The sequence below is a fragment of the Carcharodon carcharias genome, chromosome 7 (genome assembly GCF_017639515.1).
Source record: "Carcharodon carcharias isolate sCarCar2 chromosome 7, sCarCar2.pri, whole genome shotgun sequence".
Taxonomy (NCBI): Eukaryota; Metazoa; Chordata; class Chondrichthyes; order Lamniformes; family Lamnidae; genus Carcharodon; species Carcharodon carcharias.
This window is the reverse complement of record NC_054473.1, coordinates 40,389,316-40,415,892: the sequence shown is the minus strand read 5'-3', so window position 1 is coordinate 40,415,892 and position 26,577 is coordinate 40,389,316. Positions and strand designations below refer to the sequence as shown.

The following is a 26,577-nucleotide window of genomic DNA, read 5'->3' as shown; positions in this document are numbered from 1 at the left end:
GAGAAAATTAAACTTTTAAATTATTGGTACAGCCTGTGGAGTAACGGGGATAGATCATACATGCACTCCTCCGATCTTGGTCGCAACATAGGTGAAATGGATGGGACAAGAGAGAGCACATAGTGAGGCTGTGCTTCAATTGAAAGGAATTTTCCCACCCCAAAATGGACCCACCATCTTCTTCTTATAAGTCTAGTTCAGACTCCCTGTGGAAAAGTCCTCTTGGAAGAGCTAGAATTACTAACCATCATGGTGCATTCCCTTAGTGCCTGTTTTTCCTTGCCTAGTGTTCCTACACAGTCCTTCCCTAGTGATTGCAGCATGACTGTTGACTTTCAGTGATGGAGACTGGAGATGGCCATGGAAGATTCCTTTGAGTATCTCTGGGCTCAAGGGCCACTCTTCAGACTACATCTCCTCAATATGGGTGACAGCAGACTGGCTGGCTGATCAACTGAGAGACAACAGGAAGGGCATGCAGAGTAGCAGTGGTGGAAGGACAGCAAGTTCATGCTGCATGGTGCTAATGCAACACTCACAGGACAGTACCTCAGTACTCATCACCTGCTGGAGTTCGGATTGCTGGACTGTCGTAACAGCCTGTGCGTCTAGTCAAGGATTGAGATATGGATGCAGAATGGCAGCTGTCTGTGCCTGAATAGAGCAATCATAGCCTGGTTGACAGCAGCCAGAGCCTGCATACCAGGAGCCAGGGAACTCATGAACTCGCTCTGATATTCCACTGCAGCACTGAGACATCAATAGGACTCCACCTGTACTGCAGTGGTAGCTGAGACAACAGTCAGCAGACACTCCATCATGTGGCAGTCTGACAATGCTGCCATGGAGTTGCCCACCGTACAAACATACAAAATAAGAACAGAAGTAGGCCATTTGGTCCCTTGAGCCATTCGATAAGATCATGGCTGATCTGATTGCGTTTCACATTCCTATCTATCCTAGATAACCATTGATTCCATTGCCTAATAAGACTTTATCTACCTCTACCTTAAAAATATCTAATGATCGCCCCCACCACCTTCTGAGGCAGAGAGTTCCAAAGTCGCAAAACCTGCTGAGAGCAAAACATTCTCCTCATCTCTGCCCTAAAAGGGCAACACCTAATTTTAAAACAGTGCCCCCTTGTTCTGGACTTGCATCATTTCCACATCCACCTTGTCAATATTGTTCAGGATTTTATATACTTCAATCATGTCACCCCTCACTCTTCTAAACTCCAGTGGAAACAAGCCCAGTCTGTCCAGCCTTTCCTCATAAGACAACCTGCTCATTCCAGGTATCAATCTAGTAAACCTCCGCTGAACTGCCTCCAATTCATTTACATTCTTTCTTAAATAAGGAGACCAAAACTGCACACAATATTTGAGATGGTCTCACCAATGCCCTGTATAACTGAAGCATAACATGTTTACTTTTATGTTCAATTGCTCTCATAATAAAGGATAGCATTCCATTAGCCGTCTTGATTACATGCTCTACTTGCATACTAACTTTTTGTGACTTATGCATTAGAACATCTAAATACCTCTGCACCTTGGAATTCTGCAGCTGGTCTCTGTTTAAGTAATACTCTGCTTTTTTATTCTTCCTGCCAAAGTGAACAGCTTCATGTTTTCCCACATTATGGTCCATCTCCCAGATTTTTGCCCACACGCTCAACCTCTCTATATCCGTCTGCAACCTTCTTATGTCCTCATCACAACATATTTTCCTACTTATCTTTGTATCATCTGCCAATTTAGCTACCATGCCTTCACTCCCCTCACCTAAATCATTAATGTAAATTGTAAAAAGTTGAGGCCCCAGCACAGACCCCTGTGGGACTCCTGCCAATCAGAAAATAATCCATTTATGCATAATCTCTGTTTTGTGTCAGCCAGCCAATCTTCAATCCATGCTAATATGTCACCCCCTACACCATGAGCTTTTATTTTCTGCAATAACCTTTGATGTGTCACCTTATCAAATGCCTTCTGGAAATCCAAGTACCACACATCTACAGGCTCTCCTTATCTGCAGCGTATGTTACTCCTTCAAAGATCTCCAATAAATTAGTTAAACATGATTTCCCTTTCGCAAAACCATGTTGATTCTTCCCGATTACTTTAAGTTTCTCTAAGTACCCAGATATAACCTCTTTAATGACTGATTTTAACACCATCCCCACGACAGACATCAAGCTAACTGGCCTGTAGTTTCCTGTTTTCTGTTTCCCTCCCTTTTTGAATAGAGAGGCTATATTTGCCACTTTCCAGTCTGATGGAATGTTTCCAGAAACTAGCAAATTTTGGAAAATTAACACCAATGCATCTACTTCTTTTACTTCTTTTAAGACCCTAGGATGAAGTCCATCAGAACCCGAAAACTTGTCAGCCCACAGTTCCATCAGTTTGCTCAATACCACTTCCCTACTTTCATGGTGAATAGGATGGGCTCCGATCTCTTCGCGAAGCCTTGTGCCACAGAAGAACCGGGCTCGTACATGCTTCTAGACAGTAACTGGAAGCAATCCGGCAAAACTGCCAATGCAACAAGAATCTCATTGTGCATGTTCATTAGTTTTTATCTGGCTGTAGTCCACTCCAATAGGATTCTCATCTGAGTCTCCTACAGTAGAACTGATGTGACGCCTCATTCTCTAGCAAGCTTGCACAAGAGCTGATATACCCTCCGTGTCCTATCTACAGCCCACCCATGCCCGCTTACTCACCATGTGCAGATCCCAACTCTAAACTAGCCTCTAATGTACATGCAGTGACAGTATCTGAACTGGTGGCTGCAGGTGTTAGGTTGAGTGATGGTAGTTCTTCTTTAAAGCTATCTCCCTCTCATTGTGCTTGCACTTACTCCGAACTGAACTGCCAGCAGTTCCTGGCTATCTGACAACACAAAAGCATAAGGAGAGGGAGTAGATAGGGAAAGGGGTATGGTGAGGAAATCAGGATGTCTATGGGCACTTCAGCAATTTCTAGTTCATGGCGCTTTTGAGGATGAGGGTGAGGCATTAATAGAGAAGGTGCAGAAATTTACTGCCATCCAGGGAGGCCTCCGCTGTATTGTATGTGACTGGCTGTATTGCATTATTACCGATGATCCAGTGGATCATCTCCTTCAGGATAATGGGAGTTGTATCTATCCTGACATCCCCCTCAATCCTCTGGCTTTCCCATCTGTTCTGTGCTATTTTCTCCCGCAAGCGAGAGGGCAGAATGTCATCAACTGTCAGTATGTTTGGATGAGAGATGTGAATGCCTGGTATGATTTGAAGGTATGTGTGAGTGACATGTAATGTATGGATGTCGAGGGTGAATCCTGAGTGTCAGGGTGTAGTCCAGTAAAACAAGAATTCTGAAGATGGGAGAAAGGATCTGTTTTGTTGGGGGAAGACTCTTGAACAAAGAAGTGGGCACAGAGATGAAGGTGACAGAAGAAGAGCATTATGCAGAGCTCAAAATTGATTGAGCTGGGGACACAGAAGGATGAAGCTGAGACTCAAGTCTCAAGGTTCACAAGCTTTAACAATGGTTACATATTAACACCTCTCTAAATCCTTCTCCCCCTTCACTTTCCTCTGACCCATCCTTCCTTCCAATTTCATCCCTTACTGTGTCTCCACTATCTATTCTGACCTTTCCCTTCTCTGACCTCAAGCAATCAGTCCTTAGCGAAAGCCTTAGCTTCATTATCTTACCTCAATGAGCTCTTCTTCCATCACCATCGCTTCAATGCCCACTTCTTTAGCTAGAAACCTTACTTGACACAGTGGATTCTTTTATCTGTTTTAAGAATTCTTGTTCCACCTGGACCCCTCTTAACTGGCCTCTTACCCTTTCTAGATCTTTTAATTGAGCACTGCTAATGTGCTATCAGCTGTCTTAACTTCTCTGCTCCCCTCACTCTAGCCTACCTCTCACTGAACTTACAACATTTGGTCCAACCCTAATGTTGTCATTAAATCTGCTATCAAGGATGGAACTGTTATTGTTTGGTGAAGCTTCCTCTACTGAGCGAAAGTTGAATGTGAGATCTCTGATACCTCTTCCACGGACTGTACCCCACCACTTAACATCAAGTCATCATTTCCAAGACTGTCACTGACCTCATCTCCTCTGGGGATCTTCCTTCCATGGCCTCAGACCTCAATCCCCTAACTCTCCACTGCCTCTTCTATCCCCTCTCTAAGATCCAAAAATAGGACTGTTCAGGTAGACCCAACATTTCAGGTATTCCTGCCCCACTCAACTGATTTCTGCTTATCTTGGCTCTACTTTTTCTGCCCATGTCCAGTCTCTTCCCAGCTACATCAGAGAGTCTTCTGACACCCTATGCCATTCAATGGTTTTCCTGGCCCTAAATATCTCCTTTCCACCATAGTTGTCCAATCCTGCTATATAGTCCTTCACCAGATGGCCTTGATCCATCCACTCCCTCTATCACCAACATCCTATTCCTTCTGGCTGAACCTCTTCTCACATTGAGCAACTTCTCCTTTGACTTCACACTTAAGTGTGTCAGCTGTGGCTCAGTTGGTAGCATGCTTGCCTCAGAGTCTGAAGGCCATGTGTACAAGTCCCACTTCAGAGACTTGACCACTAAAACCTATGCTAACATTCCAGTACAGTTCTAAAGGAGCACTGCACTGTTGGGAGTGCTGTCTTTCAGGTCAGCTGTTAAACCCAGGCCCTGTCTACTCCCTCAGGTGAAAGATTCAATGGCAGCATTATGGAGAAGAGCAGGGGAGTTATCATGCTGGCTTTGTCAATACTTATATGGCGGAGCAGTGTTACTGTCATTGGACGAGTAATCAAGGGGTCCAAGCTAATGCTTTGGAATCACAGGTTCAAATCCCACTTCAGCAGCTGGTAGAATTTAAAATTAAATTAATAATATGGAGTTATAAAGCTAACCTCAGTAGCCATGAAACTATCATCAAATGTTGTAAAAACCCATCCTTACCTGGTCTGCCTACATGTAACTTGAGGTGCACAGTGATGTGGTTGACTCTTAACTGCCCTCTGAAATGGCCTAGCAAGCCACTCAGTTCAAAGGCAATTAGGGATGCTAGGATTCCTCTATATCATGATTAACAAGGGCTTCCCCCTGTATGCTCCATTTCCCATCATTCTGCTGTCACCTCTTTCCCCCACCCCTTCCCAGAGCATCGATAGGGTCCCCCTTGACATTACCTTCCAACCCACCAACCTGCACATTTAAAGGATCATTCTCCACCATTTCTAACACACTCATCATGATGCCACCACCAATTACATCTTCTCCACTTCTTCCCTTTCAACATGCCAAAGGGACTGACGCTTCCATGACATCCTTGTCCTCTCCTCGATCTCTCCTCCCCTTCCCACAGCACTTGCCTATGCAAGTGCAGGAGATGCAACATCTGCCCTTTTACTTCCTCCCTTCCCACTATCCAGGGCCCCAAACACTCCTTCCAGGCGAAACAGCAGTTCACATGTACTACTTTCATTTTAGTATACTGTATTTACTGCTTGCAGTATTTACAGTGGAGAGACCAAATGCAGAGGGGAATACTTTGCAGTGACTCCAAAATTCCACTTCACACCCCATTTGCACTCTGACCTCACTGTCCTTAGACTCTTACATGTTCTAATATAGCTCAGCGTATGCTCGAGAAATAACACCCCATCATTCAATTAGTCATGTTACAGTTTTGAGACTCAACATGGGACTTCAGCAATTTCAGGCCATAACCTCTGCCCCCATTTCTTTGGGTGCCAACTGTTGGTGATGATTCTGTTGCTCCTATTTAACCCTCCTCTAGACTTTAGACTGTTTGGGTATAATGATGGTTTGGCATAAAACCTAATGAAAACCAGTTAAATGTGATTTTCTTTAGTGGAGTAAACAGCACAACTCCAGTCTTGTGCTGTAGTAAGACTAAAATGCAAATTCTGACATATTTTAAAGTTAATGGGATGGGATTTTACAATATTGCAACACAGCGAAGACTTCATAAACCTATAAGCTTTGGAGGTATATCAGAAGCCTTAGGCCAAATTTTTATGTTCATTATATACTTCAAAATCTAGTAATTTTATTCATTTCCTATTGTCACAACATTGCTTTTCTGGTAAAGACAAATAAGAATTATTTCTTACTAAAGTATTTTATTTTCTTTGGCAGCCATGGCCTGAAGATGCACTTGAACGAGTTGCAAACACCTTTCTAGAAACCCTGGAACTGACATATTTTGAACGTAAAGAAGTTGTTCCTATTTGTAAATTCTTCCACACATCTGTTATTGAACTATCAACAAAGTGAGTCTGCAATATTGGGTTACAATTTTAATATCCTGTTCATCTGGAATCTGTTCACAAAATTCTACATACCTTTAGAAACTTTGTGTATTTGTTTTTCTAATACAATGAGTTCCAGTGAGTTGAAAGCTTTTGGTTTCCAGAAAAAATTGGATAGATTTTAACTGGCCAGGTAGAAATAGGACAGTAACACCCAATTAGTCATAAAATAAAATTTTACCTCTAGCTCTTGATTCAACCAGTGTTTTTTTTAACATGAAGGCAGCCCAGATGCCCAATTGCAACCATTTGAGGGGACGTGAGGAGCCGACATACTGTCATTGCAAGGGATTGCAACATGTGCCAACCCTGTTGAGCCACTGCCGCTCTCACTGATCTGCAGGAAAACAGATTGTAGGAAGTCTAAGACTAGTTGAAGCCCCTACCCAAATAGTCCACCAATCTTAACAGCTGAGATTGTGGCGCCGAGAGATTCACAGACTCCTGTGCAAAGGTCCTAGTCGGTGTATCCACAGAGATGACCACATATTTCATGGCTGACAGCAAAATTCTGATGCCACAGGGCACAAAGCTGCAGGAATTGGAATTAGACTCACGGGCTGGATTTTACAGGATGCCATGGTTCCTGCACCCGCCATTAAAAAGTCAGGGGAGTGTCCACTGACGATGCTGCCGGCTGTCTCGCTAGAAGCATTGTTAATTGCTGCAAGGTGACACTTCCATCCCCTATTCAGAATCACAAAATGGTTACAACACAAATGGAGCAATTTACCTCGAGCCACTCCCCTGCCTTCTCTCTGTAGCCCTGCACATTCATTCTTTGAAGATAATAATCCAATTCATTCCTAAATGCCTTGATTGAACCTGCCTTCACCACACTCTGAGGAGTGCATTTCAGTTCCCAACCACATTGCATGAAAAAATTTTTCCTGACGTCTCCATTGTTTCTTTTTCCAATTATCTTAAATCTGTGCCCTCTTTTTCTCGATCCTTCTACCAATGAGAACAGTTTTTCCCTACCTACCCTGTCCAGACCTCTCATTATTTTGTATACCTCTATTGAATCTCCTGTCAGCCTTCTCTTCTCCAAGGAAAACAGTTTGAAAGGCCAAGGAGAGAGGGCATGTTAAAGGATGGGGTGGGGGGGGGCTGGAAATGACCTTGGGGATTGTCTCTGATAGCACAGGGGACACCCCAGAGGTCACCCCCCTCTTGCCTGACACCAGCCTGTGCATAGCAAAAGCTGTTGGGCTATTTGCTTGGCATGGGCCTCCCCCTGCTGCCAGTAAAATAGTGGCTGGGATGAGTTGAGACCCTTAAGTGGCTATTAATTAATTGGCCATTAAAGAAGTATTGCTGCAATTTTAAAGGGCTCTGGTGAGACCACACCTGAAATAGTGTGTGCAGTTTTGGGGTCCATATTTGAGGAAGGATATACTTGCATTTGAGGCAGTATAGCGAAGGTTCACAAGATTGGTCTCTGGGATGAAAGTGCCATCCTATGATGAGAGGTTGAATAATATGGGCCTATATTCTCTGGAGTTTAGAAGAATGAGAGGTGATCTCATCGAAACATACAAGATTCTGAAGGGACTTGGGTAGACACTGAGAGGCTGTTTCCACTGGTTATGGATCTGGAGTACGGGGGCACAGTCTCAGGATAAAGGGTTGATCATTTATGATTGAGATAAGGAGAAATTTCTTCACTCGAGGGATCTTTGGAATTCTCTGCCTCGGGGGGTTGTAGATGCTCCATCATTCAATACATCAAAGGCTAGTGTATACACGTTTTTGGTCTCTCAGGGAATCAAGGGATATGGGAAGAAGACTGGGAAGTGGAGTTGAAGCCCAAGATCAGCCATGATTGTATTGAATGGCAGAGCAGGTTTGATGGTCTGTACTCTCCTATCTCTTGTATTCTTGTCTTCTTATTCCTGTCAGGCAGCTAAGTGTGTTGTCAACATGTAAATATCCCCAGGAGTTAAATTTCCCCAGGTCTTAAACTTGGGGTTACAAATGCATTTTGTCCACCAAACTCACTGGGAGTTAAAATCAAGCTTTATAAAGCCCAAATTGTAATGTCAAACCTAACCCAAGTCTGGAATACAGCAGAATGCATCTCCCTTGAGGAGGACACTTTGCCTTGAGTATAACTCCAGTATGGTGTGAAGATTGGTTTAAAACTTTACAAGTTTTAATGTTATGGGAAAGGTTGCTTTAAAAATGTAATGACTGGGAGCAGAACCCAATTGTCAAAGTGTGAATCACAATATACTGGGGTTCTTACCAACGCAAATTACACTTTGCATATCTTGGACCACAGTTTTGAGACTTTCTAGAAGATCCAGGCAACTCCTTAGTTTGAAGGAGGGGGCTTATAAAATGCAGCACATGGCCTGCCTGCCACCTAATCCCCCACCCCGTCACAAATTTTACAGGTGGTGCGGTGGGGGCATCAGGTAGCTGGCCCACACATGGGCCTTTTTAGGTCCTTAATTGGCCAATTAATGGCCACTTAAGGGCCTCATCCTGGCCCTACCACTATTTTAATCATGGCAGGAGCACAGGCAGTTGTTGGGCAGAGGGCGGTGAACCTCCTTTGTAGGATCCCAGACCCATTGGAAGAAGCCCTCCCACAAGGTCCTAGTTCTGCAACCACCCCTAACCCCAGGCCTCTCTATCCAACCCCCATCTGCCTCACAACCTTGTTGGAACTTGCCAGTCTGGCCCCAGCAATAGCCCAGACTTAGCTGTCAGTCTGGGCTACATAGGCTCTTCTTTTTTGGGGACTAGCTGTACCTTTGGGGACAGCGGCCACCACTCCCTCCTGGGCACTGCTGGGATTACATTGATTCTGGCCGGCAACTCTAAGGCGGGTTGTCCTCCTGAGATAGGGGCAGCAGTCTTGCCTTGAAGCAATTAACGCTGCCTCAGTGTGGGCAGGCTCCCTCTGACTTTTTAGCTTGGGGGGCAGGGGGTCGGGACCATTGCCTTGTGACATGCAGCCCATCATTTGGTGAATTTTCTTTTAAGAATTTGCCAGCAATGTGAAGTCTCACAATATTTATTTGTTTTAGGTTTCTTCACGAGCTAAACCGCCATAATTATGTCACTCCCACATCCTACCTGGAACTTATTGCTGCTTTCCGTCAGCTCTTAACACAGAAACGTGATACAGTGATAAAAGCTAAAAAAAGATACACAAATGGTTTAGATAAACTGGCATTTGCTGAGTCACAGGTAAGTGAACAAACAATAAATAAATACTTGTAAAATCTCACATTTCAAATTCTCTCATTTTTCATTTAGTTTTAAAATTAATCTGTAGTTTAGTATCGCCTTCACCGTCACAAAAGTACCAGTTTCACTAAATATCATGCTGAGACTAAGAGGCTTCTGTAAATGAGTAGTACCCATACATGATTAATTATGGGCAGAATTTTACGGCCCCATTTCGGCAGGGATGGGTCCGTAAAATGCAGCGAGCCATTATAAACCCCATTGACTTCAGCGGGAACACAAAATTCCACTGCCGTAAAATTCTGCCCTATAAGTTTTAATAAGGCAATTAGTTGGGAACAAGGGTAAAAGCCCAATCTACTTACAAGTCTAGGTGCCAGCCATGGCTCAGTTGGTAGTACTCTTGCTTCTGAGTCAGTAGGTTGTGGGTCCAACTCCCACTCCAGGACTTGAGCCCAAATGAAAGACGACAATGCAGTATTGAGGAAGTGCTGCACTGTCGTAAGGGCTATCTTTCGGATAAGACATTAAATCATCTGCCCTCTCAGATGAACAGAAAAGATCCCACATAACTAATTTGAAGAAGAGCAGGGCCATTCTCCCTGCTGTCCTGGTTAATATTTATCCTTCAATAAACATCACTAAAAGCAGATTGGCTGGTCAACACATCACTGTTTGTGGGAGTTTGTTGTATGCAAATTGGCTGCCGCAGTACAATAATGGTTACACTTCAAAAGTATTTCATTGGCTGCAAAGCGCTTTGGGTTATAGGATGGTTGTAAAAGACACTACACAAATGGAAGTTTTTCTAAAGAAATAGAGTAGGGCCGGGATTTTACAGCCCCATTGCGGGTGGGACCTGCCGCAGGCAAGGAGACATCCCTGCCAGAAGTCCATTGACTTGCGCTGGGACCGGACGATTCCGGTGGCAGGCAGGTGTGGAAAATCCTGCCCTAGGTGTTAGCCCATCGTTCAGAATTTCATGATTGAAAACTCTCATAAATGTTTCCCTTTAACTGAAGAGTGTTCAGGTAAGTGCAAGATATTTTGGAATTGGCTTCTGTCATGTGGCAGATACTACTGTGAGCTTATCACTAGTCTATAACTGCCCATAATTTTGTCTATACTTCTACTGAATATACCCTAACACAGATTCACGCTTAATGTATGCTGTTATATGGAAATTAACTTTGAAAAATGTGGTTTGACATCAGCTAAAATAGGGATGTTTACTACTGCTCAAGTTTTAAATGTGTCTGCTGGCTTCTCAGCCATACTGTATCAGCTCAACTTTACAAACTCTCCCCAAACCATTTTTACGAGAAAGCTTTTCACATTTATTAATTTCAATAGGTTTCTAAGATCATAAATGATTAAAACATTAACATTTGTATAGATGAAAACAGAGCTAGCCTCTCCCTTTCCTAAAGCATGACCCGTGGTGGAGTATGGTTCCATAGGCACTAACAACATTCCAGTATCTCACCCAAATGGTATTCACTGTGTATGAGCCTAGATAGTGAGCAATGGTAGGTAGGTTTTTCAATTGCTGACAATATCACAGATGATCCTTGCAAAATCAGTGGAAAGCAACTTGGAGTAGAAGACTTGGATGGCTATTGTCTCCTCCCCTTAACCCAATACCCCAGAAGCTATGTAGCACCCACAGCTGCCCTGATTGAGACCACTTAACTCAGCACGGATTAGAAATTGAACCTGACAGCTTCTGTATTGCCATGCGCTATACCAAAAAGTGGGATGCATTTATCATTGAGCCATCAGAGGACCCTGTTAAATGAAATATTCACTGCTTTTATTATTATATACATAGAGACTTTTACTTCCTTTGAAATAAATGTAGAGAAAACTTTATTTTGTAATGTAAAACTCATTACTGTAAAACAGTAATACTACTGGTTGTCTAATTAAAATAAAATGAGAATTCAGTGCTATGTTTTTGTAGGTGGGTGAGATGAAGTTTGAACTGATGGAACTCCAACCAAAACTGGAAATAGCCAAAGTCGAAAATGCACATATGATGAAGGTAATTCCAAAATGAAAATCAGTTTACACCAGGGGCTGGATTTTCCTCTGAGTTAGCAATGTTTTAAGGGGAACTTAAAAACTGTTAATGTAGGAAACTAGAGTGGAAATGTCTACTGCCTCAAAACAGTGAGCCAAGCATTGCATCAGAATTTTCCTGCCAAAAAATTGACCATGCCTTTAAAAAGCTTGGTGGGAACTACATCTAAATGAAATCAAGATGGGGCAGAATTTTGCCCTTGATGGGCAGGCGGGCCCCACCGGCTCGGCAGCAGGCGGGCATCTGTTCACCGCCACCGAAACGGGCAACGTCGCCATTTTAAGTGGGCGGGCCAATTAAGGGGCACAAGCGGGTGGGGGAGGGAACTGTCAGAGTGCGCTTTTTCGCGCATGTGCACATCCCCCTGAGACTAAGTGCTGTCTCAGGGAGATCGGTGAAAGATTTATAAACTTCAAAAATTGAAAAATAAAAAAATTATTAACATGTCCCCCTCGTGTGACAATGTCACACGAGATGGAACATGTTAATAAAAAGCACAGAAACTTTATTAAACTTTTTTAAAACAGACATGAAACCTCAACCCGCCAGTGGATGAGGTTTCATGTTTTTTCAGAAGCCTGCTGGAGCTCCTGGCCTGCCTGCCAACCTTAATTGGTTTAACTACCCTGTCAATGGCCTCAATTGGCCATTGACAGGTTGGCTGGCGGACAGCTGATTTCGCTGTCCAACCGCCTTCCTGAATATTTAAATGGGGCGGGATGATGTCGGGGGTTTCCCCTGACATCGTCCCGCATCATTTTTGCGTCGATGAGTGGGCCCCGCCCCCAGCTCGCCGACGGGAAAATTCTGCCCATGGTGTGTTTAACTCCATTGGCTCATTTCCCTGAGCATGCCTCTAAATTAAACTGCCACAATATAAATGGCAAAAGGAGTGCCAGCAAAATATCTCTCAGATAGATACTGCTTGGAGGAGGACACTTCAAAGGCTACTGAAGGCTGGTGTTACTTGGCCTGCATAGAGACCTATTTAGCAATTTAGAGCATCTATCCAGATTTTTGTTGCTGCTTTTTGTCAGATAAGTAGCAAGTAAAACTCCAAATTCAGGAATGGATTCCCCAATTTTTCCTAAACATACAAATGGACTGAACAAAATTTACAGGCCAAGGAGATTATATGTAAACTTCTCTGAATGTTATTGCCTCAGATTGTAGAATCATAAAATCAAGAATGATACAACACCGAAGAAGGCCATTTACCTGTAATAAAAACAGAAAATGCTGGAAAAACCCAGCAGGTGTTGTAGCATCTGTGGAGAGAGAAACTAGGTTAATGTTTCAAGTCTGTATGACTCTTCAGACTTGAAACATTAACTCTGTTTTTCCCTTCACAGATGCTGCCAGACCGACTGAGTTTTTCCAGTTTTCCTGCTTTTAATTCAGATTTCCAGCATCTGCAGTATTTTGCTTTTATTTTAGCCATTTACCTGTGTTGACTCCCCTGTTCTTTTCCCAAAGCCTGCAAATGTTTTGAGTTCAATTATTTATCTGATTCCCTTTTGAAAATTGCTATTGAATTTGCTTCCACTATCCTTTCAAGAAGTCTTATTCCAGATCATTTCAACTTGCTATATCAATAAGATGTTTTCTCATGTCATTTTGGCTCTTTTTCTAAATACCATAAATCTGTGCCCTCTGGGTACCAAAGCCTCTGCCACTGATCTATCTTCTCCTTATTTGCTGTTCATGATTTTGAAAACACCTATCAGATCTTAACCACCTCTGCTGTAAGAAAAACAAACTCTTCACTGGCTGGAGTCATACCAAGCAGGAAGAAAGATGATTGAGGTAGTTGTCGGCCAATCATCTCAGCCCCAGGACTTTGCAACAGGAGTTTCTCAGGGCGATGTCCTATCTCCAGCTGTTTCATCAATAACCTTCCCTCAATTAATTGGGATATTTGCTGATGATTATACAGTATTCAATTCCATTCCTAACTCCTCAGATAATGAAGCAGCCTGTGCCCCCATACAGCAAGATATGGACAATGTTCAAGTTTGGGCTGCTAAGTGACAAGTAACATTTGCACTTTGCACAAGTACCAGGCAATGACCATCTCCAACCAGAGAAAATTGATCACCTTCCCTTGGAATTCAATGGCATTACCAAAATTGAATCCTCCATCCTGAACGTCCTGGGGATTACAATTGGCCAGAAGCTTAACTGGCCCAGCCATCTAAATGTTGTAGTTACAAGAGCTGGTGCAAGGCTGGGAAGTCTGCAGTGAATAACTCACTTCCTGATTTCTCATCTAAAAGGCACAGGTCAGGATTGTGTTGGAAACTCTCCATTTGCCTGGATGAGTGCAGCTCAACACCGTCCAAAGCAAAGCAACCCACTTGATTGGCACCTCATCCAGCACTCATCCACCATCTAATCATGCACCCCCTCCATTATTGAAACACAGTGGCAACAGTGTGTACCATTTACAAGATGCACTGCAGGATCTCAGTTATGCTCCTTCAACAATGCCTTGCAAACCCATGACCTCTGCCACCTAAAAGAAGTGCAGCAAGTGCAGGTGAACACCATCATCTCCAAGTTCCCCTCCAAGTTGCACACCATAATGATTTGGAAATATATTGCCTTTCCTGCACTGTCGCTGGGTCAAAATCACAAAAGTCCCTCCCTAACAGCACTGTGGGTGTACCCACACTGCAAATGTTCTGATCCAGCAGTTGGTAAAGCTGAGTTATTTAAAATCCAAGAGGGAAACTTTAATCAACTGTCATAACTTATATTTTCATTTTTGTATGTTTGAGTTGCAGTTCTAAATTCAGGAATCAGATCACCAGTCCTCGAGAGGTTTTATATCAAAATACATGAGACATTTATTAATTTACACAAGTTAAACATATACACAAGGCTACAAATTACTACTATCATAACTTTTAACAAATTCCCAATCATCTCTATTAAGGCAACAGCAACCCATAGACTTTCAGCAGACACCAGGCAAAGTATTTTCACCTTACAGATTCAAAATGAGGTTCATCTCATTTTGGTTCCTGTGGAGACAGCTGTAGGTTTGCAGTTACTTTGATCTTACATTGCCTCTGCCCTGCACACACAAATGCCCTCTGATATACCTAGCACATCTCATTGAATGTCAGTTCTCATTGTATCACCGGCCCCTTTGAACTCCACCTCTTCTAACAATAAAATCTTTTTCATAGTACCAATTTTATTAGTAATATAAACATATTGCTTGGTCTCTGTTAGCTAGGTGCCAAATTTCACCCCACTTCTTGAATTCTCTATTCAAAAAAATGCTAAAGCACTCTGCCTCTCTTACATCTCAAAATTAGTACACATCAAAGCACCCAGACTAGCTGGCTTTAATCCAATTAAGGCACACCCACAAGCTAAACCTCTATTTTAAAAGAAAAATATTTTCCAATAATATATACATTAATAGCTTCATGAGAGCAAGGATTGCAGCAGTTCAAGAGGGCGGCTCACCATCATCTTCTCAAGGATAATTGGGGATGGACTTTAAATGCTGGCCATGCCAGTGATGCCCACTTCCCATCAACAAATAAAGTTCCAGCCCTCATAATATTGTCTCATATATACAGATAGCTGTTTAATGATCATGGTATTCCTGCAGTTATGAACTATGCCAATGAGGCTTCCGCATTAGAGGGGACAACAAATTATAATTAGATCCATGTAACTACAGAAGTCTCTTAAGCAGAATACATAGGCATTTTGAAATCTCATTTTAAGTGCCTGGATAAGGTCAAGTCCTACATAGTACCTATAATAGTACCTCCAAAATGCAATGATGATAAAAGAGACAGAAAGTCTCAATCTCCACAAAATGAAGTGGGTGCACAGTAAGGAAAGAACATGGATCAAGACAGGCAGCAGATAAAGAAAGGAAGACATTATTTATATCTCAATTTTTTTCATGATAGTTGATACACCAAATAAAGTCACTTCACCCCTACCTGTTCTCACCTCCACAAAATACTTCACTGTCAAAGAACTTCACGTCAAATTCCGATCACCAGTCACCCCTGTGCTCGCTGACCTACATTGGCAATGCCTCAATTTTAAAATTCTCATCCTTGTTTTCAAATTCCTGCATGATTATTCCTTCCCTATTTCTGAGGTGTCCTCCAGCCCTAAAACCTTTGATATCTGAGCTCCTTTAATTGTGGTCTCTTCTGCTTCTCAGATTTTAATTTCAGCACTATTAGTGGCCTTCCAATATTTAGTCCTTAAGCTCTGGAATTCCATCCTAGATCTTTCCTCCTCAGCTGCTGTCATCCTTTAAAGCACTCCTTAAAGCCTACCTCTTTGATCAAGCTTTTGGTCACCTGCCCAAATTTCTCTTCATGTGACTCAGTGACTTCATTTGATAATGCTCCTGTGAAATGCCTTGGCATGTTTTACTGCATTAAAGGCATGATATAAATGCAAGCTGTTGATTGTTATCAAAGTCTTCAATCTATTTTTCTCCTAAGATAAAAGTCTACCGTTTCCCTGCTATCATTTGGACCCCAAAAATTAGAAAGCAGAGAAATAAACTCTAAACTTTATGTACCAGAAAGTGTTTACTTTGCTCAGAATGATTTATAAAAAGGTGCTAATAAAAATATTCCCCATTTATAACTAAATCTTATCTTTGTTTTACTTGTTTCACCTCTGAGCCGGTGAACTTATTTGCTATTGCTCCTAATCTTCTTCTGTGAGATATAGCCTGAATGACATGACAGTTGGGTGGTGACTGGCTGAGAAAGTTCCACAGGAGCCATGGAGATCTGAGGTGATCCTTATCTCAATTAAGCTATCATTCCAGAAGGGCCAACTTCCAGAAGCCATTTGCTTGCAATTGCAATGGTGTCTGGAAAGCCCTGGGAAAATATCCTGTTTAAAGCATTGCAGCTCTATTAGCTGCCACTCAGACATCCTGGCAGACCGCCACTGTCTCTACGGTTTTCTAAGGCAACAATGTTTATGCAACGTGAACCTCTGCTGCTTATTCGCTATCTCAATAATATACATGGAAACTGGATTTACTTCCTTAGGGAAATTTATGCTCCTTAACTATACCTATTTGAAAACCCAACCCCTGAGACTTGGGTCGCTAGACTTCCCAACTAACAGGAGGCTATCCCTTCCTGGAGGAACAGCACTATGCTGCTCTTGCACACCCACATACACATGTTCACTAGTGCCCAGTGCCTCTTACCATGAATACTCTTTACATTCAGCAAAAGTTTGTCCCCCAAGTGGATGTTTTTGCATTGGCGCCATAATCCAGTTGATGCAGAAGTAACAGCCACTGAGAAGCTTGATGCCCCAGCAGATTCTGATCTGGAAGTGCCTGGGTGGGAATCAGAGCAGCTGGTCTCTTCCTCCAAAGTACTAACTATGATGTGGAATGCAGAAAATCTTACATTGCCGCATAAACGGTAGCACTGTCCTTTGAAGAAATAACAATATGCATAAGGGTATTGCAGTGCATTGAGAATAAAGCCGATGCACTACCTATGATGAATATTCCCTAGCTTTTACCAAGCTTCTCTGGGTAGCTCGTCTCCAGCCTCTCCTCTCCGTCTGCCTTGATTTCCAGTGCAGGCTATTAATGCAGGATGTAAGTTTTCAGTGATGGTGTTCTTTCCCCAGTTGTTGGTTATGGCCCAGCTTTTCCTTTGAAAAGGGAAAGGACAATGTTTATAGAATCTGAATGGTGAAGGCATTTGCCTCATATGAATACATGATCAATATAAATATAAGAGATAAAGATGCACTGTCTCTTAAGCAAAGTGTCCTTGCTAAATGTGTCTTTGTGGCAGTCATTTTTTGCACACATTTCTTTAACCCACGGATGCTGACAGAAAAAGAGTATGAGAGGGGAAGGAGGTGAATGCAAACGCATTCAATTGTAGATGAAATGGATTTGCAATAGTTACTTTACTTATCTTGGCCACCCTTGTAAGGTCATTGATTCTCATTCTGCTCTATGGCAATTGTTGAGGTGGCGGGGGTTATGTAGATCCAGAATAAAAAATCTGAAACTTTTAAAACTGTTTGATGTTTTGGTTAAGTGGTAGTACATTTCTTAATAGTAATTATCAAATGGCAATCTGAATTCATGTTGATGTTTATTTCTCAAGGTCATAGAGGTAGAATCTGCAGAGGTGGAGGCAAAGAGCAAAGTTGTAAAGGTGGATGAAGAAGCAGCTACTGAGAAAGCAAGTGAAGCCCAGGCTTTGAAGAATGAGTGTGAGAGTGAGCTAGCAGAGGCTATTCCAGCTCTGGAAGCTGCACTTTCTGCCTTGGATACTTTGAAGGCAAGTCTCAGAATCCACTAATTAAAAAATTTAATCTTTTAGTGTCATTTTCAAAAATATAATTTGGGGCTCAGTAGTCCTTCTCAGAAGGTGATAAGTTTTATACACTATTATGAAAGATATAATTATTTTGTAATTAAGAACTGTCAATTATAAATGGCAGAACAAGTTAGACTTTGAACAGTTGATAAGTTTCACAATTGAGATAAGCACCAACTTGTATCTGAAAAAGAGAAGCAATCCAAATGTGGCAAACTTCAAGTATGAAGGAGAATCTGATTTTTTTTTTTGCAAAATGCAGATCCTTCTATTTAAATGCTGCTTTTTTTTTAAGGAAATAGTGAAAAGGATATTTTGACTCTCTTCATGTTTTCTCTGTGTACTGTGTCATTTCTAAATGTTGTACATGGCAAAGGCAGGAAAGGACCAGGTGGTAAACCAAGCCTACCCAAAGATTCCATGACCTGTGTGGCTTTGGAGGAGTACAAGTGGTGGGGAGACTGCATTTTGAAAAAGCAGCAAGCTTTAATTGGCATAGTTGTCAATAGAAACATTGATACTACATTATTCAGACAAACAATTTGGCAACTGAAGTTGGGATTTTATTATCCCATCTGGGCGATTGTTTACATAACAAATAAAAATGTCTCAATGTTTCTCAGGTGTAATCAATAAAATAGATCCAAAGGAGGTACTAGGAGGGGTAACCAATAGCTTAGTCAAAGAGGTCGATTTAAGGAGGAATTTCAGAGCATGAGTCGGAGCAGCTGAACCTGTGGCTATGAAAGACGGGGCAAGGAGTGAGAGGAATGGGTTGCTTGGTATGGGTATTATAGTAATGTATCATTTAAAGAGATAGAGAAGAGGGACATTTTTCTTTAAAAATGTAGTATATTTTGGAACAATTTAAGCTAAATTGTACTTTTATTTCACTTAAACACTATAAGTAAGGCAAACATCTGCTTGAACACCAGTAACTGTGTGCATAAATATATCTATTCAATTTGCATTTTAGCCATCTGACATCACAATTGTTAAATCGATGAAGAATCCTCCACAGGGAGTCAAGCTAGTGATGGCTGCTATTTGTGTCATGAAACTCATCAAACCAGAAAAAATCAATGATCCTTCTGGAAGGGGAGAAAAGGTAAAATCCAAAGAGCAAGACATTCAAGTTTGTACTTCTGACAAAATATGCAATTTTCCAGCAGATCTAAAAATTATAAAAATGTGTTTCCATTTGGCTTATTTTTAAGATTTTAGATTACTGGGGACCCAGTAAGAAGTTGCTGGGCGACATGAATTTCCTAAGAGATTTGAGGGAGTATGACAAAGATAACATTCCAGTAAGTTTTATTATACATTCGTTCATTTTTATATACTTATGTTCATTTTTTAAATGTTTGATACTAGTCAACTGTCACATGAATGCTGTCACGGTAACATGCACCATGCATTTTTCTCCTGGACAGGTTGCTGTTATGCAGAAGATACGTACTGAATACCTCACCAATCCTGACTTTGACCCACAGAAGGTAGTTAAAGCCTCATCGGCAGCAGAAGGCTTGTGCAAGTGGATCCTTGCCATGGAGGTGTATGATCGCGTAGCAAAGGTAGTGACTTGCTGCAACCCATGGCCAAAACAGTGAGAACAGCAAATTAATAACTCAAGGAGAATAAATTCCATCTTTGTACAGCTTGCAAAGATGTTCATTATGATAATAATGATAACGTGATGATTTATACTGGCCTGGCTACTTTGCATATGTAAGTAGGATATTTAGAAAACATAACTTCCCCAATAACTCAAAAAACAGAACTCCTGTATGGATCATAGGACTTGCACTGATTCCACTTGCTTCTCATATGCAGGTGAAAGAGATTCCTATCAGATGCCTTCCCTCACCTTTCCCAGCTACAAAAACCCTCTTAACCATTGAGCTGAGCATGCTGGGGGCTACTCTTTTGGGACTTCCACCACAACCTCCTGCATCCCAACATCCTGCTCCCATCCACTGACCAACACTGCTTTTCACCCTGTTTAGTTTTTAGCTGAGAAATTGCTAAACTTTCCTGGGTTTCATATCGCAGTGGTCCAAATGGTTCGCTGGCCCCTCAGTCACCACAACAATGATTCCTGTCCCTACTTATAATTGACCTTTGTATTTTCCTTCCTTTTCCTGTGCTGCTAAATGGAATGCTGCTAAATGGAACATGCACCATTTATTTATAGTCTCTGCCCTTGCCACTTTCTGAATTCCTATCTCGGGTCACATGAGACCTGCAAGGATGATTTTGTCTCTGAATTTTCTGCACACATTGTTAGAAAGCTATTGGTATATTACTTCACCTTAGAAGAGTGGTTCTGAAAGTGTGATCTGTGGACCACTGGTGGTCCAGGAGGGTCCTCCAGGTGGTCCATGGGCTGGTCCAAAATGCAAGTCACTGATGTGCAATACATCAGAACAGGCCAGAACTTTCATCCACACGACTCTCATGATATTACACAACTAGAATGACTCCCTTATGCACAAGCAGCAACAATATATTTTTACAAGCAAGATTTATTTTGTTACAAGATACAACTGCAAGATAGGATTTTGAACACATGGAGCTAAAAACAAAGAAGATCATCTGTACATGGAGCCTGACATAAGACTGAGGCTCCTCAGCTTGGAACCAGACATCACTTCATTAGTGACTCATCAAAAGCAGTGTCATTCTTCCCATTAATTCTGATAAGTTTTTGGCAGTGGCAAGTGAAAGCAAGTGGATTAGGACCAATGGGTGGCCTGCAGGGTCTTGTGCCCCATCTAATTTGTCTGCAGTCAAAAAGGTTTAAAAACCACTGCCTTAGAACCATGAATGTTTACAGCACAGAGGGAGGCTGGCCAGTCCAATGGCCTGCATGCTTGTTTTCCACAGCAATCCAAAACTAATTCAACTACCCTAGTCTTTCCCCATTGTACTGTATTTTCCTCCATTTCAATTATTTATCTAATTTTCCCTTGAAAGATATGAGGGTAGACGTTCCTGTTCATTGCACTGAGAAGTTGTTATTCCCTAGGCATAGTGAAGAAGAAAGAGTAGCAGAGACACAATACATTAGTGTACTAACAGCACTGCCCTAGGATTTCCTAAGGCTTTCCTACACCACTAGACTACCTGCACCTGTAATAGGCATAAGCTCAATGTTCACGTTTAATGAGTTTGGAGAGGATGTTCCCAGTCTCCCATCTCAGTTTACTCAATTTCAGTTAGCTGAGTGTATTTGAATAAACCTAGTGCAAGAGCCTGCACCAGACTCCAACAGACCTGAGGTTTTGAGAGTCCTGGCACTGGCCTGAATATGAAGCAAACAAATAAAACTTTTATGTTTAATCCCTTCCCAAAATAGACCTAGAGGTTTGTTGTCCTCTACAAACCTCTGAAGCTGATGTGAGAGAAGTGGGTTTCAATTCATAGGGCACTGGTGCCATACTGGGGAAAGAGGAAGCTGTACTGTTGGGATGGTCTTCACCTGAATTGCACTGGGACTGGTATCCTGGTGAATCATATAACTAGGGCTGTAGAGAGGGCTTTAAACTAAATAGTGGAGAGGAGGGTTCACATGAAGGGCGATTTAGAAAGTTAAAGAGAAAGGACAAGGCAATAATGCATAATGCGATAATACATAGGAGTGCACAAGCAACAAAGGTCAGGGTACTGAAAATTGGGAAAAAGATGGAATTTGAAGTTATTTGAATGCTCACAGCATTTGAAACAAGATGGATGAATTGATATCATGAATAGAAATAAATGAGTATGATATGATACCCATTACAGAGACATGGTTACAAGGTGACCAAGGCTGGGATCTAGATATTCATAAGACATAGGAGCAGGAATTAGGCCATTCAGCCCATTGAGTCTACTCTGCCATTCAATCATGGCTGATAAGTTTCTCAACCCCATTCTCCCGCCTTCTCCCCCTAACCTTTGATCCCCTACCAATCAAGAACCTATCCATCTCAGTCTTAAATACACTCAATAACCAGGCCTCCACAGCCTTCATTGGCAATGAATTCCATAGATTCACCACTCTCTGGCTAAAGAAGTTTCTCCTCATCTCTGTTCTAAAAGATCTTCTCTTTCCTCTGAGGCCCTCGGGTCCTAGTCTCTCCTACTAATGGAAATATCTTCCACACGTCCACTCTATCCAGCCCTTTCAGTATTCTGTAAGTTTCAATCAGATCCCCCTCATCCTTCTAAACTCCATTGAGTATAGACCCAGTGTCCTCAAACGTTCCTCATATGTTAAGCCTTTCGTTCCTGGGATCATTCTCGTGAACCTCCTCTGGACCCTCTCTAGGGCCAGAACATCCTTCCTGAGATACAGGGCCCAAAATTGCTCACAATATTCTAAATGTGGTCTGACCAGAGCCTGATAAAGCCTCAGCAACACATCCCTGCTTTTATATTCTAGTCCTCTCGAAATAAATGCCAACATTGCATTTGCCTTCCTAACTACCAACTCAACCTGCAAGTTAACCTTAAGAGAATCCTGGACTAGGACTCCCAAGTCCCTTTGCACTCCAGATTTCTGAATTCTCTCCCCATTTAGAAAATAGTCTATGCCTCTATTCTTCCTCCCAAAGTGCATGACTTCACACTTCCCCACATTGTATTCCATCTGACACTTCTTTGCCCATTCTCCTAAACTGTCCAAATCCTTCTGCAGCCTCCCCGCCTCCTCAATACTACCTGTCCCTCCACCTATCTTTGTATCATCTGCAAACTTAGCCAGGATGCCCTCAGTTCCTTCATCTAGATCATTAATGTACAAAGTGAAAAGTTGTCCCAACACTGACCCCTGCCAAACTCCACTAGTCACCGGCCGCCATCCTGAGAAGGACCCCCTTAACCCCACTCTCTGCCTCCTGCCAGACAGCCAATCTTCTATCCATGCTAGTATCTTGCCTCTAACACCATGGGCTCTAATCTTACTGAGCAGCCTCCTGTGCGGCACGTTGTCAAAGACCTTCTGGAAGTCCAAGTAGATAACATCCATTAGCTCTCCTTTGTCTAACCTACTTGTTATCTCCTCAAAGAATTCTAACAGATTTGTCAGGCATGACCACCCCTTGATGAAACCATGCTGACTTTGCCCTATTTTACCATGCACTTCCAAGTATTCTGAAATCTCATCCTTAATAATGGACTCTAAAATCTTACCAACGACTGAGGTCAGGCTAATTGGCCTGTAATTTCCCGTCTTTTGCCTCACTCCCTTCTTAAACAGGGGGGTTACAATAGCGATTTTCCAGTCCTCTGGACCTTCCCTGACCCCAGTGATTCCTGAAAGATCACCACTAACGCCTCCACTATCTCTTCAGCTATCTACTTCAGAACTCTGGGGTGTAATCCATCTGGTCCAGGTGATTTATCCACCTTCAGACCTTTCAGTTTTCCTAGCACCTTCTCCTTGGTAATGGCCACCATACTCACCTCTGTCCCCCAACTCTTAAACTTTGGGGATGTTACTCGTGTTTTCCACCGTGAAGACTGATGCAAAGTACCTATTCAGTTCCTCCGCCATTTCTTTGTTCCCCACTACTACTTCTCCAGCGTCATTTTCCAGCAGCCCAACAGCCCAATATCCACTTTTGCCTCTCTCTTACCCTTTATATATCTAAAAAAAACTCTTGCAATCTTCTTTTATATTACTGGGTAATTTACCCTCATATTTAATCTTCTCCCTCCTTATTTCTTTTTTAGTTGTCCTCTGTTGGTCTTTGTAGGCTTCCCAATCCCCTGACTTCCCACTGCTCTTCGCTGCATTGTATGCTTTCTCTTTAGCTTTTATGCTGTCCCTGACTTCTCTTGTCAGCCATGGTTGCCTCGTCCTCCCTTTAGTATGCTTCTTCTTCCTAGGAATGAATTTTTGCTATGTCTCCCAAATTACTCCCAGAAACTCCTGCCATTTCTGTTCCACTGTCTTTCCTGCTAGGCTCATCTCCCAGTCAATTCTGGCCAGCTCCTCCCTCATCCCTCTGTAGTTGCCTTTATTCAACTGTAATACTGTTACATCTGATTCCAGCTTTTTCCTCTCAGGGTAAATTCTAGCATATTATGGTCACTTCCTCCTAAGAGTTCCTTCACCTTAAGCTCCCTTATCAAATCTGCCTCATTACACATTACTAAATCTAGAATTGCCTGTTCCCTAGTGGGCTCCACCACAAGCTGCTCCAAAAAGCCATCTCGTGGACATTCCACAAATTCCTTTTCTTGGGATCCACTACCAACCTGATTTTCCCAGTCTACCTGCATATTGAAATCCCCCATAATCACTGTAACCTTGCCTTTCTTACACCCCTTTTTTATCTCCTGGTGTATCTTCTGCCCCACATCCTGACTACTGTTCGGAGGCCTGTACATAACTCCGATTATGGTTTTTTTACCTTTGCGGTTCCTCAACTCTACCCACACAGATTCTACATCATCTGACCCTACGTCATTTCTTGCTATCGATTTAATTTAATTTCTTACTAACAAAGCAACCCCACCCCCTCTGCCAACCTGCTTATCTTTTCGATAGGTTGTATATCCATAGATATTTAGCTCCCAGTCCTGATCCCCTTGCAGCCGTGTCTCCGTGATGCCCACCACATCATACCTGCCAATTTCAGTCTGCGCCACAAGCTCATTTACCTTATTTCGTTTACTGTGTGCATTCAGATACAACATCTTCAGTCCTGTATTTCCCGTCCCCTTACTCACTGTCATCCCCTTATCTGATGTGTTTGAAGTTAGCTTCCTAGCCCTTTCCAAACAATCTGTCCTATTTTGTGTTCTGGAGACTTTAATAGCCTCTCCTGGGTTCTCCTTTCTTTTCAGTTTTTTCATAATTTTCCATGAAGTTGAATCCACACACACACACACACACACCCCCCCCCACCCCCCCCCCACCCACCCACACCCACCCACACCCACACCCACCCACACGCTAACCTGCTGCTTTGTTTCCCATTAGTCATACTTCTTGGAGTTTTACCCTTCCCTTCCCCCCCATTTTCTAGTTTAAAGTCCTGCTGACCACCCTATTTACCCTTTTCACTAGAACATTCAAAGATATTTCACATTTTGGAAGGACAGGAAAAAAAGAAAAAGAGGTTGGGTAGTTTTGTTAATAAAGGATGAGATCAATATAGTTGGGAGAAAAGGTCTTGGTTCAGAGAATCATGATGTAGAATCAGTATGGGTGGATTTTTTAAAATTCTTTCATTGGATGTGGGCATCACTGTCAAGGGCAGCATTTATTGCCCATCCCAAATTGCCTATGAACTGATTGGCTTGCTATGCCATTTCAGAGGACAGTTAAGAGTCAACTACAATACTGTGGATCTGGAGTCACATGTAGGCCAGACTGGGTAAGGATGGCAGATTTTCTTCCCTGAAGAACATTAGTGAACCAAATGGGTTTTTATAACAATAGATGATAGTTGTCATGGTCACCATTATTGAGACTAGCTTTATATTCCTGATTTATTAATTGAATTTAAATTCCACCGGCTGTCTTGAAGGGATTAGGACCCATGCCCCCAGAGTATTGGCTTGGGCCCTGGATTACTAGTCCAGTGACATAGAAACATAGGTCATTTGGCCCTTTGAGCCTGCACCGCCATTCATTGTGATCATGACTGATCCTCTATTTCAAGGCCGTACTCCAGCACTCTCCCCATACCTCTTGATGCCTTTAGAGTCCAGAAATCTATGTATCCCCTCCTTAAATATATTCACTGATTTGGCCTCCACAGCCTTCTGTGGTAGAGAATTCCATAAGTTCACAAGTTCACCACCCTCTGAGTGAAGATGTTTTTCCTCATCTCAGTCCTAAATTGTCTACCCTGTATCCTGAGACTGTGACCCTTTGTTCTAGAACTCCCTGGCCAGAGGAAATATCATCCCTGCATCCAGTCTGTCCATCCCTGTCAGAATTTTATAAGTTTCAATGAGATCCCCTCTCATTCTTCTAAACTCCAGTGAATACAGGCCTTGACAGCCCAATCTTACCTCATACTACAATCCTGCCTCCCAGGAATTAGCCTGGTGAACCTTTGCTACACTCCCTCTATGGCAACTATATCCTTTCTTAGGTAAGGAGACCAAAACTACACGCATTAACACTACGCCACTGTTTCCCCATAAGAAATAACAAAGGAAGGAATTCACTTGTGGGAGTAGTTTATAGGCCTTGCAGTAACTACACTGTAGAACTGAGTATAAATCAAGAAATAATGGGTGCTTATAAGAAAAGTACTATAATTATCATGGGCAATTGTAATCTTCTTATAGATTGGACAAATCAAATTGGCAAAGGTGACCTTGAGAATGAGTTTGGGACAGTTTCTTAGAGCAACATGTGCTGGAACCATGTTGCAAGCTATATTAGATCCAGTAATGTGTAATGAAACATGAGCAATTAATTACCTCAGTGAAGGATCCTCCAGGCAACAGTAATCTTTAGAATTTCACATTCCGTTTGAAGGTGAGAAGTGTGGGTTTAAAACTAGTGTCTTAAACTTAAATAAAGGCAATTACAAATATGAAAACACATTTGCCTAAAGTTAACTGGGAA

General features: G+C 42.3%; 1 protein-coding gene across 1 annotated transcript in view; it reads left to right on the top strand.

The window, feature by feature from the left end:
* Positions 1 to 26,577, top strand: part of dnah12 (dynein, axonemal, heavy chain 12) — a 357,153-nt gene that overhangs the window by 248,610 nt on the left and 81,966 nt on the right. The window contains exons 46-52 of the mRNA XM_041191445.1: positions 6,181 to 6,314; positions 9,392 to 9,554; positions 11,518 to 11,598; positions 17,784 to 17,960; positions 18,976 to 19,107; positions 19,217 to 19,306; positions 19,433 to 19,573. Of these exons, the coding sequence (XP_041047379.1) occupies positions 6,181 to 6,314; positions 9,392 to 9,554; positions 11,518 to 11,598; positions 17,784 to 17,960; positions 18,976 to 19,107; positions 19,217 to 19,306; positions 19,433 to 19,573 (918 nt within the window). The remainder of the gene's footprint in view (positions 1 to 6,180; positions 6,315 to 9,391; positions 9,555 to 11,517; positions 11,599 to 17,783; positions 17,961 to 18,975; positions 19,108 to 19,216; positions 19,307 to 19,432; positions 19,574 to 26,577) is intronic.